This window comes from Crassostrea angulata, chromosome 3 (assembly GCF_025612915.1).
Source record: "Crassostrea angulata isolate pt1a10 chromosome 3, ASM2561291v2, whole genome shotgun sequence".
NCBI lineage: Eukaryota > Metazoa > Mollusca > Bivalvia > Ostreida > Ostreidae > Magallana > Magallana angulata.
Genome location: NC_069113.1, coordinates 21,287,499 through 21,302,227, shown reverse-complemented (window position 1 = coordinate 21,302,227; position 14,729 = coordinate 21,287,499). Strand labels below are relative to the sequence as shown.

General features: G+C 31.0%; 1 protein-coding gene across 12 annotated transcripts in view; it reads right to left on the bottom strand.

Annotated features, from left to right (window-relative positions):
* LOC128175620 (regulator of G-protein signaling 7-like) overlaps positions 1–14,729 on the bottom strand; it is a 42,879-nt gene that overhangs the window by 10,445 nt on the left and 17,705 nt on the right. For 9 of the 12 annotated variants that reach the window (XR_008242700.1, XM_052841385.1, XM_052841386.1 and 6 more), the window contains 9 exons: positions 14,184–14,280; positions 9,623–9,673; positions 8,987–9,093; positions 5,405–5,456; positions 4,718–4,859; positions 3,038–3,119; positions 2,517–2,603; positions 1,228–1,314; positions 786–847 (listed from right to left, as the gene is read on the bottom strand). Coding sequence is in view for 11 of the 12 variants with exons in the window: in XM_052841385.1 (XP_052697345.1) it covers positions 786–847; positions 1,228–1,314; positions 2,517–2,603; positions 3,038–3,119; positions 4,718–4,859; positions 5,405–5,456; positions 8,987–9,093; positions 9,623–9,673; positions 14,184–14,280 (767 nt within the window). In the remaining variant the exon portion in view is untranslated. The remainder of the gene's footprint in view (positions 1–785; positions 848–1,227; positions 1,315–2,516; positions 2,604–3,037; positions 3,120–4,717; positions 4,860–5,404; positions 5,457–8,986; positions 9,094–9,622; positions 9,674–14,183; positions 14,281–14,729) is intronic. The other 3 variants (XM_052841384.1, XM_052841391.1, XM_052841389.1) reach the window with 1 other exon arrangement.

Below are 14,729 nucleotides of genomic sequence, written 5' to 3'. Positions count from 1 at the left end.
CAATTAAATCTAGACCCAATAATTTTCTGTGATTTAGGATAAGGAAAAAAAATTGTCCAAAAACCTAATTCATAAATTGTTTGATCCATCATCATTTAAAAAAAACAAAAACTGAAAAATAAAAATTTCAAAACCATTGCAAAATAGAGAAGACTGCAAAATCTGAATGCACTGTACAAATCTTTTCAACTGACCAAATCAATTCACACTTGATAACTTTGATTGATTGAAACAAAAAAGTCTGCATTTTGACAAGATAAGTGATAAAGGTGTATAGGTCTAACTAAAACTACTACTTGCAATTTTTTTTTACTACAGAACTCCATTGATTTGTTATATGTGGTGTTTGCACTTTTACTTAGCTGAAAAATTGATACTGATCTCGCTTATGGAACATACCATATATCCGGTAATTTTCACGATGATCTAATTTTCACTTTTTTCGCAACCCCTTTTAAATCGCAAATATTGGAATACGCAGAAATTATATCCTGTATCATTTTCTATAAGAAAACTTTTTATATCACAAAAAATGACTGCCGCAAATTAAAATTGTTACAGATTTTTCCAATTTTCGCATATTTTGTGACACGCCAAAAAAAACCCCGGATATACAGTAGTCAAGTGGTTTCTCATTTTAATGTAAATGAACTTGTGAAAGCCAATTTAATTCCTTCTACAATGTATATAACAACATAAGACAATCACAATACAATGTATTCAATTCTTTATATACTATTTACTTAAATCAGCTTTACTTCAATCAGCTTAATGCAATACCATACCTTTCTGAGACCTTGGATATTTTAACTCTTCTTTTTTCTAGTTTCTTTCTTAATAAACTTATCTGAAAGTTCAAAAAAATTAAATACTTAATGTGCATTTAGTGTCAATCAAATATATCTCTTTGTGATACATGTATATGAAAAAATTTTGATTTTTTCTACATATAAATCTTTTATATTCATAACAATCACTTCAAAAATAAAAGTAAATTAATGCACTTTATTTATCACTTTTAAGATATATTTATTTAGCTTATGAATCAACATAACTTTTTCTCCTTTCATTTCAATGCAATTTCAATTCAATTTACATGATTCATAATCAGTACAATCAATTTAAAATTGGCTCAAAACCATATCTACTTTTATTGTATTTGAAGACAAAAATAAAATTTTATTCTCCTTTCAATAAATGGTACTGTTTTTACTGAAATGAACTCACATCATGTCGTATATTGTCACACGGATTAAATAAATCAGACTCAGATATGCTAGGACTGAGTCTGCCCCCTGGAACAGCGTAATTTGGCTGAAAAAAAAGACATTCACATTTATCTATCAATTTACATAGAACGTACACTGTGATACTGTGATATCAATATAATTCCTGTTGGCCATATTTTCAGAAAACTTTGCGAGTAACCCTCAACCATGAACTTTAAATCCTCAAGGAATTATAAAATTATATCAATATATTTATTATTCATACAAATGAGCTTATGATATTATCTCCACAAACTTGTAAAAAAAAACCCAAAGGCAATCCTAGAAAATTGGCCATCCTTGAATCTAAATGGTTCCACAGTAATTCATTTCATATAAAAGCTGTTTGAGATTAAATCGTTAGTATCATACTTCAAACCTTTCAAAATTAAAAAAATTCAGAATAAGAAGGTTTTACTCAATTTACCTTTAAACATGCATATAGACTTGCAGCATAAAAAACTATAATGGTCGAAACAAGAAAATTGTAGACAGAGGAGAATTTTGAACAATATTCATTAACCAATTCCACTGGGAAAAAATGAAAGGATCGAAGCATAAAGCTCTCATTTTTTGAAAGAAAAAGTGCATGACAAATTAAACAAGAATGCTCAAGCTTTATCTCAAATTCAACATTCCAGAAAACAGCAAGAGAATTAAGATTGGCAAAATAATTGATCAACAAAAAAAAAGTGATCATGAAAATTACAAATCAACATCAAGTAAAATAATAAAGAAAAAAAAGTCCTTTCAAAATAAAATATATGAGGAAAAAGAGTTTCAAAATGTCAGATATTATTGAAATAACAGCAACATTTAAGATTTTCTCAGCAAAAAATATTTCTAAGTTTGCATTTCAACATGTTTTGATGATCTGTGCTAATATGCTGTCTTGTACATATATTTTGAATACATGTTCTTGCATCTAGCAAAATTTTGACTACATGTTCTTAAGTTCCTAAATAATAAATACCGTCATTTAAGAAATACTGTAGCAATTAAGGAAAATCAAAAAAATCAAATTGAATTTTTTTTTAACAATTTCCTCTAAAATTGTGTTAATCTTAAAATAGTACACCTAAATATGGCACCTTTCCATGAAAAAAAGTTACAGAACTTTGCGCTTTGTAAGAGTGACCATTATGACATGTAGAAATGCTACAAATAAATGTTTATCTATACCAGAACTACTGAAGTAGTCATGCCTCAGTCTGCAGTCAGGACAGCTCGGCCGAACCATGCACTTACCATGCTACTTACGCGAGTCATCTTGGGGTGTCGATTCATTCGACACGCCTTCTTAATGTCTACCTCTGTGGTATTAACACATCCTGGCTAAAAACACAAAAAGAGGCGTAAATTTTTTTTTTTATCAAATAATATCAACAAAACGCAATCATCCATTTCATTTATTTTACTAAAGCCTTGATTATACACACATTATTGCATTAGCTAGTAAATTATATGCATTTATTACACCCTCTATTAATTAACAACACCAATGGGATGTTAAAATTAAATAATAAGGTTAAAAGAAATCTGTTTGATAAAATAGAGATTTTATAAATTATAATTGTACACCCTTGAGATCATATAATCTAATTTGTTTTTTACAATTTCTATTCTTATCATGAAACTGCTTTGGTGCATTGTGCTCTTTAGTCTAAAAGCATTTTCAATTTTTTTGGAGGGGGTGGGTCTTGATTTATTGTATAAAAACCATTTCTACGTAAATTCCTGTAATGAATATACCAGCTGTATAGACCTACCACAGGCCTGTGGACATCCCAAAAGGCCCGCTCCTGGCTGTCCAACACTTTCCTTTCTAGCTTGTCTCGCTTTTTATCCACCCTGTGTGAACAAAAAAAAAATCATATTCTTTAGATCGAAACACATACTTAATTTTTTTTTTGGTTGATCTAAAATGGTTGCGTGAAGAGTAATTCAATTTCGTTGTTGAAAAAAATGGCCATATTAATCAAACATGTTTAAATAGACCATAAAATGATTTCATTCGAAATTAATTGTTGATTGTTGATAATTGATTAATAATTTGTCGATATAAGTTTTGACTATACCGGTAATTGGATAATTGAACCACTATTCGGACCTCTAGCTCGTAAGGACTTAATACTTTATTATCCATTTTCTGACTTCAAAATCAAAGTTATAAACAGAAATTTCACAATAAACTGTATGCTAGTAACAATACAATTATGTTGGTGAGGTTATAAAAGAGAACTATGATTGTCACAAAAATGTTTTTGAGCAAATCTTAGGGTATTTACATGTGTACCATGTTTCTTTACAAGAAGAATGCGTTTTCGAGGTAGTTTTCCATAGCATAATGTGTATAATTATCTAATGAATTTGCTTGTTTATTTTTTTTCATGCAAAAATTCTAAAGAAATCAGTTGTTGAGAAACACAATTCAGCAGAAAACTGGATGCTTGCAATGAACAATATTATATTGCAAGGTTTCTAAAAGAAAATCTTTTTTTATTGCAAACTGTGAAAGATTGTATACTCAGACAGTACAAATAATTTACCGGTAAGTAAAAATGTCAACAAGATTTGTGAACTTCTATACCTTTGAAAAAATATAGTTTAAGGATAAGGGAGAGATCAATGCACTCTCAAAAAAGCAAGCAGTAAAATAGTTTGTCTTATATCTGTAAGAATAAATCAGCACTTGGTCATTTATTTGTCTGCTGTAAATCAAACAAGATTACATTCTCCAACATGTAGTCCTATGTAAAAATAAAGATCATTTGATGAAAGCTAGGAATCCCCTTTTGCAACCCCACGATATGACAATACTACTGGGGCCCAAAGGTAATCATTCTAGGCTATTTATAACCCCTTCATATATCAGGTATCACACTTAATATTTATGGTTTAATTATTGGTTTAAAGCCCTCTGTTTTGTTTTTCCAATAATTAAAAACAGGTCTTAGTTCTTTCATTTTTAGTTTTATTATGCATGATAAGCACTCCCAGCAAGAACTGTAAGCTAATTACAAGCTGTAGAAGAAACACAAATAGAAGTCGTGACTCAATTAAAGTCAACAAGTATACATAATATGACTAGTGAATCAAACAACATTTATGGCACTAATTTTCAAACTAATATTATTTATAAAGCAACAATGCTTCAAATAAAATATTCATAAATCCTATTCTTGGTTGCATTGTTCCCACAAGAGTGCAAATTTGTTAAAATATGCATTTGTTAACCTGTTTTCTAAGTCTTCATCAGTCAAACTAATCAACTATACTGAACCATGACAGAAAGAACAGAAGACACATTCACAATTGTGCAAGACCAATTTGGCTCCATCAACCATAGACATCGGCTATCAAAATCTAAGCGTAGAGTACAAAAGACTCTCTGACCAATTGCCACCTTCATTTACTAAAACACCCACGCAAGCTTTGAGATTGCTTACTTAGCCTGTGCCTCTGCTTGCATATATATGAACTCCCATTTTCTAGAGAACATCTTCTGAAGTCTTGCCAAGTTCTCGGCCTCATAGTCTGCAAGTTCCAGTCTCTGTTTGTTTTGCATTGTTCTCTTGCATAAGTATACGGCTGCAAAAGAATCAAAAGTTAATGGAGCAGCTATTCCAACATGTCTGTCACAATTCCCAAGCATTGATTTACTTACAAAGTACATAGGCAATCAACCTAAATTTTTATTTTTCAGTCTGTACAACTTGCAGCCCTACATAGTTTCCCACATTACCAAATCACACTCAGAATTTTATGGTGCACAGAGGGGATTTAAGTGATGATATAAAAACTTGGCATATTTCTTAAATTCATTCAAACTATTTCAATCAAAGATTTACTAATATTTATATTGAGAAAGATGTCAGCAGCTTTCAATGTCAATTTTCATTATTTATGTTTTATTGAAAAAGTAGAAATGCTTTGTCATCAAAATGTTAAGGAGAAAACTCATATATGAAATATAATGGCAGCAGCAACACTGACTATTACAACATTATAGTCAATAGAAAAGGGTTCTCTACTTAAACATATTATATTCATGAAAACTATAATGGCAATACCCTTTATCTGACCAAAAAAATACAACATCCTAGGCTATTTGTATGATGAAAAGAGACACAAACCATAATCTGTGTTCTCTGGTTCTCCACACCTCGATGGCCAAAAACATGGTGTCTGCAATATATAATAAAACATCATCATTCCTTTGTTTAAGGTGGCTCAATAGCAGCAGCCACTTTTAAAGCATTTTATTCTTTTTAAAAGAAGAGCTCTGTAGAAAGATTAGTATTACTAAGAAAATGAAATTTAAGGCTAAAATATTTGGATTTTTTCTATCCTAGATTGTAGTTTATGGCCAAAATTAACACATGTCGAAGTTTGAGACAATTCTGATGGTCAATTTGTTGACCACCCAGCCTTCTTAACCTAAGAAACAAAAATCTTTAGAACTCATGAAATCATCTCCAAAACACAAAAATACAACACTCCCCTCCTTCCGGCTCCCACATTTCATCCTTTAATGCATGTAGAAGTACTGTGGTTTCATTAATATTCAAGGGTATCAATTTTCTTGGTTTCAAGGATACTTAAATTTGTGGCCAATTATCCTATCAATACAAACTGTTAGTATAAATTGCACTTCAATGAACATTTACTTTCATGGATAAACTTAACAATGAAATCCATGAAAATTGGTATTCAGCTAATATTGATGAAACCACAGTACATGTAGCAAAAGAATTCAGTTGATGAAAATGTACAATGTGATGAGTTATTCTGCATGGTTAGCATAACATTTGGCATTAATTTTTGCAATTTGAAATTCTGATGACTGTAATTTTGACAATTTCAAAATTTTCCACATGTAGGTAAACATTAGCTAGTTTTTGATTACTTTAATTTCTGTGATTTTTTTTTCCATTAACTACCAAATACGGCCAAAATGATCTTTGATCCTTAATTCTTCCAAATCATGGGTAAAGATCTGATGGTCCATATAGGTTTAGGAGTTTAAATGAGATGGGGCTATCAAAATTATTCATAGAGGCAGAAGAGACTAAGGCTTTCGGTTGATCTTGATTAGTAGCCATTTCTCCAGTAGTCAGAGAGACAATGTGCATGTAACAAAACTATCAATGTCTAACATTTACATGACAGGCAAGTGTAAATCAAACCCATTACTTAGGCCTGCATGAGCATGCAGACTTCATGTCGAAAGCTTTCTCCCTATTTGGTGTAATAAGCAAATAATATCCCTTTAAAGTGGCAGAGCAGATAGCCAGAGCACATAACGAGCAGGCATTAATTGTCTTCAAAATTTGGCAACCTAGTGTGTAAGTTCAGTGTTGCATTTGATATCATTAGAGCTTTTTTTTGCACTGTGAGAGAAAGAGTTGGATACAGTCAAAAAAGTGTAATAAATAATGGGTTATATTCGGAGTATGAATTGGAATCAATGTGCAATCTGGGAAAACTGGCAAAAATCAATGGCACAACAGCTAGAATATACAATGCTCTAAGCCTTACAACAGAGGTGACCTATAAAATTGCTATACAAGATTGACAGCGAGTTATTTTTGCCATGCTTTGATCCCTAGACACGGAAGCCGCTAAATGAGGGATGTATAATAAGATGATATTGATATATTGAATAGAGGTAACGTGGATATAAATGCAGGTCCTTTACACCATAAAATGCAATCAATAGCAGGCATATAATAAAATGGCTTCCTTGTCCTTGGAGTAGGAATTCTTTATACAATAAAAGCCATTTCTTATTCTTCAACAGTGATATTGCAGGATTAGTAATATTTAATCAAGTCTGCTTGGTAAAAATGTTTAAACTTTAAAAAGAAATACGAAAAAAAAACTTGATGCCTCGGTTCCCTCACTTAAACAGCCATGGCCCATTCAGCCAATGAAAAGAGAACAGTCTGTCAGGTTTTTTCTTCTTGCTTTATTTATTGGGTACACTGGCACCTCCTTATTTTAACTTACATCTTTGATAATAACATTTAATCAAAAGTGCTTAGTAAAAATGTTTAAACTTAAAAAAAAAAAACATTGCCATTGATATTGCTTTTGCAGGCAGCCACCTGCAAATATTTGCATTTTGGTTCCAAAAAAGTCTTTTTTTTTTGGTGATATTAGTTTATGCAATTTCTGCACAAAAAAAACCTCATCTGATTTTAATTCAAAGTACACCATGTATATGGGTATATAGATGTAAAAAGTTGATCTTTTCTGTGTATATATATATGTATATATATTAATAAACATACATGATTGTATTAACTTTAAAAGAATTTTTCATGATTAAAATAGGAATCACTCTAAAGCAATAACAAAATAAAATTAAATAAATAATTTCTTTATCATTTTTTATTTATTATTTTTTTTTTTATTATTTTCTATCTCTGCTTTTTTATTTGTCTTACTGGAAACAATAAATATCACTCTAAGATTAAATTTGGATATAAGCACTAGCTAGCATTATTCGAAAGAAAAATCATTTTGATATGCAGCATGTGAATCAGAGATTTCAGCATTTTAAAGGCAATAAACACCAATTTATTGATTGAGAAATGAGAATGACAGAACAATTACAGCTTTGATGTTTGAATATAAGAAGGACAAGGCTGCTATATATATATATGCATGTCAAATGCTTTCAGGGAAATTATATAATTTTCCCCTTCATTTACGTGTATGGTTAAGAGAATATGCAGCATAATATTGCATTGTTAAAATGTTGTTCTTTACTTTCTACAAAGAAAAAGCATTGGACTTTGCCAGGAATATATCAAAGCAAAACAAATATATCACTTTGCATGGTGATAGCACTTCAAGCATAAAATTTGCTTTCCAATGCAATTTAGGTTAGTCACATCAACATCCCCCCATTATCTATTTGTTCAAATGATTCCTTAGCATGAAAGAAGTTAGCTATAAATGACCAAGAGAGGAATTTTTGTCTATTTTCCTCCCACTTTGTTGCAACGTTCCATGCATCGAATTTTTTCCACTTTTCCTCCGAGACAAAATTAATTTTCAAGAAAAGAAAAACCCCTGTCAGAAAATATACTGCATAACTATAAATGCGTGCAATTCTTACGGCAGTAAGATACATTGAGTACAGATAATAGTATTATACAGAGATAATAAAGCTCAGAAAGCAATGATTCAGAGAGGTCATATGCAGAGATTGGAGATTTTTATGCATTTAGTCATGGTAACACTTAAGACACTTATATAGATTGATATTAAATCTTTAAAAAAACTCAGATTTTTTCAATCTACTTTGTAAAGAATTGTGCAGATGAGCAATAACAAATAAAGCAAACTTAATCATGTTCATAAAAAAGCATTTTGTATATGGCATAATTCATATATAATTTTCTCATTTCACAGCCTTCAAGTTAACCTACAATGATGCCGTGTACTGTTTTACCGTTTGAGCAATCATTCTGCATGGAGTAGTGATTTGGAGTGGGGGGGGGGGGGGGTTATAGATATAACAATTTTTTTTCTTTCACTTTCTTGCACTATATATATCCACTCAATAACAACTCAATTGAAATGTTTTACTAATATTATAGAAATGTGAAATAAAAAAGTTTAATTTTTCAAAAGCTCTAAAAGATCTTCTTCAAATTGGATTTTTAGGTGCCTTGTAAATGCTAAGGTTTATACGCTTTTCTTACCTGGAATCTGTAGTATGTATTATCATTCTTGACAATCAGGTAGTGGTCATCTATTGGAAAGAAGTAGCCATGGGAAGCCATTAGAGTGGCAACATGGACTGCCTCCACTGGAACCACAAAACAATAAAACAAGAATTAAGTTGAAAAGCATTAAATAATGTTAATGTAGTACCATGTAATAATTTCTGTTTATAAAAGCAACTTGTTGTTGGATTCAAGAAAAAATTTATTCCTTGTTCAATACATGATAGATGTTTTTCTGTTTATCTGGACCACTATATTGTAATCAATAACAAGCCAGGAGTACATGGATCTAAAAAAATTTCTGTGTAATATTCAAACAAAAATCATTATCTGCAGTTGACAGATTCTTGTAAAAGTACTGTAATATCTAGATTCTTGGAATGCCCCAATGAAAGATTAAATGTATATGTATGTCCTGTATAAAAAAAAAACACAAAAAAACAAGTATTTGGAGGGAAAAAATTGGGCATGCTTAACAAGTTGAGGACATTCCTAGTAAATCTTTAAATTAATGGGCAAAATCACACAAGATTTTACACTTTAAAATTCCTTGGTTGCCTGGCTATATTAAGGAAAAGGAAATGTTTAATTACTACAGATTCCGACACAAACCTTGGTCATCCACATCAATGTTCTTCATAATCCATGTGATTAGATCAGCACCTGTCAATAAAGTAAACAAACTGAGTGGTCAATCGATAGGCGACTCCAATCTAATAAATCATCTCCCAGCTATCTCAGCTTCTTCTTGGTCGCCATCTGATAATGCATGAACATGTCTCAATCTGCATGCACCCAAAGGGCAAACATTGCAGAGATCTTGAAAAAAAAAAAGTATCGGCTACGAACTGATCATATATTTATAGAAATTATGGGACAATTTTTTTTTAAATTTCAGCAACATTAGTGTATGTATAGCTACTTATTGATGTAATGTACAATTCCTCATTTCTTCCCCCCCCCCCCCCCCCTGGACTTTCCAGGGTTTTCCCAACAGCTACAATTCCAAAAACCTTTCCTTGTTGATAAAATCTACAGCTGTTTTTTTTTTTTCTTTTACAAAATGAATGTGATTGACTTCTGTAGGGTTCTGGCGGGTTCTGACTGCGCCTGGTGCACTAAGGCTACAGTTAAAACTTAAAGCATGCTACCGAGCAATGTTATAATCCAGCTTTGTACATCACCACAATCCCGAATCCTCATGTCAAAACATGACCTTGATGACTTATGCCTTAACAAGTGCATTTTTCTGTAGAAGAAGACATCTGCTTCCTGGTAATATAGAAACATCTTTGTGAGGGATTTTTTTTCCTCCTTCCACTATACATATTTTTCCCCTAACTTTTCATATTCTTGCTATGAATAAAAAAAATACTTGGCAAGGGATCATACAACTTTCTGCTATATCATAGTGTACTCTTGCGACAGTTATCTTACATTCGAGATCAAATCAAAACAAAATCAGAGGAAAAAAATATCCTAACCACAGCACCATGAAAAATACTGCAAAACATACTTATCAGAACTTCCTGCTCCTAAATGTTTGTATTGGGAGAGGGTAGGCCTTTTTACAAGTTGGGATTTGACTTCATTATTTTTCTTCGTGCCCCTCAATTAGTTACATGTACTTAGTTTAGCTTTTGATCCAATTGAAATTAGGGATGAACAAATATATTTCTCGTAGTTTTTATGAAATCTCTTGTACATGCACGCAAAGCAATACATAGAGTAATTCAAAACTGCAAAAGACTATATTCTATGAATGATTTAATTAATATGTTAACTGCATGAAGATTTTATTTCTTTCTCATCAATATGTTACCCAATGTCTGTATGCATTTATTTATTTGGTGATTTTGCAATATAGATAGCTAGAAACAAGAACAACTGCAGTTCAGTGTCCGACAAAAAATCAAATATCAAATAAATTAATATTCATCAAATACCCTGTCCCCACCCTGCAATAACTAGTAATGTACTTTTTATAGCTCTATAGACAATGAAAGAAAGTCATGTAGAGCTTCATCAAAGGGGCATGGATTTGGGAAAAGCTAGCATTTGATCATTCAAATCAATCAAGTCTATCATACAAATCTAGGAAAGAATGTATGTTTGGTAAATGTAATGATTGAAATAGATTTGCTATCAAATATAAGGCAATTAATTTTGTACAAATATCTATGAGCAAAAAAATATTTTTAAAAAATGAGTTTTCCTTTAAACGGCTATGAAAAAACATTACTTTTTAATATTCAAACAATTCAAGGTGGTGTGAGACACTATAATTCCATGTTTTAATTTTGAAATAAAATGAGATTAACTACACTGGGTATTCCTATCCTTAAATTTATTGTCTTCAACACGGGGTATTTCTATCTAAATTTATTTTTCTTCAACAATTTTCATGTTAAATTAACATCCCCTTGCAATTGGATGTAAATAAGATAATTAATGTGGTCTTAAAAATTTCTATCTTTTAAAATTTTTTTTAAAACTTACATTTTAATGTTAGTTTGCAGGGAATATAAATTTTCACTCTATAAAATAATATAAAGTATGAACCTTGAAAATCTGTTATCTTGAAGGACATGAAAAAAAAGTTCTGCATTTGCCATCTTGTAAATATTTACAAACAGCAGAAATCTTACACTATTAGCTATATACCCTCAACGGCCCACCTATACTGCTCGCTTGTTTCTAAAAATAGTAAGGGCAATGTGTCAAGAAATGTATAAAAAAAATATAATGATCATGTTAAGACAAAGTACATGCAAAAGTACAACTATTTAATCACCCGTTTTCATGCTAATAGGAGACTTGTGTTGATCGCGCTGATTGCTGCAATTACTGATACAGGTAGTAAACGGTGATCTGGGTCGCGCCTGCAACAGGAGAATGTTTATAGATCGGATGAGGCTGCATGACGCTAGCTACTACAGGTCTCGATTGTCTCAAGAACACAGAAAGGAAGACAGGCTGTGGAGTTTTTTTTTTCACCACAGCAACCCACGTTAATAATAATGCAGCTGCCGTTCAGAGCCAATCATGATGATCATTTCATCGATAGGGGAAGATGATTTCTATCTATGAGATAATGGTCTATTATATACAATCATGCAAGATCTAGACTCATAGAATTCAGAATATATATAATATACATGAATGTATATTTTGATTTGTATCTCATGTACCATTAAATATGTGGTTTGTGAGAAATATACATTCATTCATTCATCTATATCTGGTACTTTAATTATCGATAGTATATGCAGTGAAAAGAATGCTCGATCTCAATTAATATGCTCTTCTCATTAAAATCTAAGAATTAACAACTTATATTCATTTACCTTTTTTCTGATACAAGACATACATGTACTCACCTTTTTCTGAAAAAACACATGAATCTACTAATTATTTAAAATTGGCAATAAAACAGATGTTCGTAAAATTTTTGAATATTAAATTTTCTTAGTTTGCTTATGTTATTAATTGAAACGAAACAAGTTCAGTCACTGTGTTAATCATCATTGCAAGATTAGATGGTTCTTTCATTAATTATAATTGAGATCATTTAAAATACATTATCCCTTTCAATTTTCTGGCTTCATGCATTATTTGATGACAAGACACCATATGCATTAGCATATAGCCAAGGGTTATATGGCCATCATTCATTTTTTTTTAATTCATAAACTTTTAGTTAAATCAGTAATTAGGGATATTGCATTCTTGATCAAATTGCCACACCAAAACCAAGCATGGCCATTAGCTGATAGCATAGTATTATACATGAATGTACCTTATACTCAATTATTCAACAATGCAATTTAGTTAATCAAATAGTTCAATAATGCATTTGAATCTCTGAAATATAATGAAACTAGTACATGTATTTCAAATTAGTTTCACTGAATTATTTCTGAATTGCCACTCCATATGTATTGATTTCAGTCATCCAATGTTGATAACCATTTAATTAACATGAAAAAAATTCTTTACTAATTTTCTTCAAATGACAAATAGGAAAAATTAGTCAAATATACCAAAAGAGCAAATGAAAAACACAGCCTGAATTGTACTGATTAATTAATGGGTATTCAAATTCAATTAGACAGATATTAATTACCAACATGACCAATGAGAATGTTATATATTATATACTTTGGTTTAAAATGCTTTCTAAATGAAGTTCAGAAGATAAAAGGGCTATTTTTTTTTACAGTTAAAGCTTTATTCACATAGCAAAACTATATACCCCAGGGTATAAAATATCCATCCATTGGAATGATATCGCTCAAATTTTGACAGCAATCTTTGTTTCCTGTAATTTGATTAGTCGACTTTCACTAAGTCACACTAAGGAAATCCACAATAATGATGTTAGCAGTTAATTCCTATACAATTAGTTACTACATTGATCAATTTAACATTAATTTAAAACTTAATACATTGTATTGAAAATGTTGATTTTCCCCGTAAATTACAACTCAGTAGAATATATACATCATATAAAAACAGTTACCTGGAAGCTGTTAATGCGATGATATACTACAGTTAATTAATGCAATGATATACTGCATTTGATACTAAGACAGTAAATTATTTTTACATCGATATCAGAATAATAAAACACTTATCTAATGGCTTTGATTAAGATAGCTCTTAAATTAAACCCTTGACAAGAACTACCGGTATTCCCCTTGGTAAGTCCTCTGGGAATAGCTCCTGTCTTGGGTTTAATAAAAGAGTTATGCAACTCAAAGCAATTGCATATTAAAATGTATATCATTTCATGATGTTCAATGTAAATATTTATTCATTCAAAAAGAGAAAGGGGGGGGGGGGATGGGATACCTACCCGGTAATAGGCAGAAGTGGAAATGTATCATCAGAATACAGTCAATCTTTAGCTTGTTTTAATGGATTAAAAAACATTTTTTTTAAAAATGTAATTTAATTGCTCTCTTAAAATATTCAAATCAATAAAATAATCAAAATGTCTATATCCCTCATTGATTTTTAAGAGCATCAAAAGCAAATTGTAGACTGACAGATTTCAAGGAATCATTGGTGCATGAATTAATAGCTTGAATTGATCACTTTTGCATGATCATGCAAATATGCCAGGTTTTGTTTCTGTTTCTGGCCTGTGGCTGCAGCCTACACAGCTTACCTGTAAATACACTTGGCACTTTGGACATAAAACTTTTGACTGTTCTTACAGGTACCCCTGTACTCTCATCCTGCATCATCTCCACAATACGCTCCATCTGTCAAAAATTCAAGTTTTAAAAAAAATTACTGAATTACTCTAAACTCATATGCAATGAAATTCATAACAATTTGGTTGATAAGAATTTGCTGACATACATCATTAAATGTATATATTTCATATTTTAAAAGTGAAGTAGCATGCTCAGATCCTTCATACGTACAGTAGTCATTGCATGTAACTATATACACTGTATCAGAAAATGTTAATATTGAGTAAAAGAATTATTGTTTTCATTAAATTTTTCATCCTATAAGATTCCCCAGGAAAAACTTATTAATGCATGTAATTTGTACCAAAACAAATTTACGCTCAAATTACGGGCCTCTATGGATCGTACCATTGGCTACGCTGTCATTATCATCCCCACAACAAAACGAAGCATATTGATTGAGGAAGAGACATTAACACTTATTAAGATTGGAGTGTGCAGTAGCTTGTCAATCA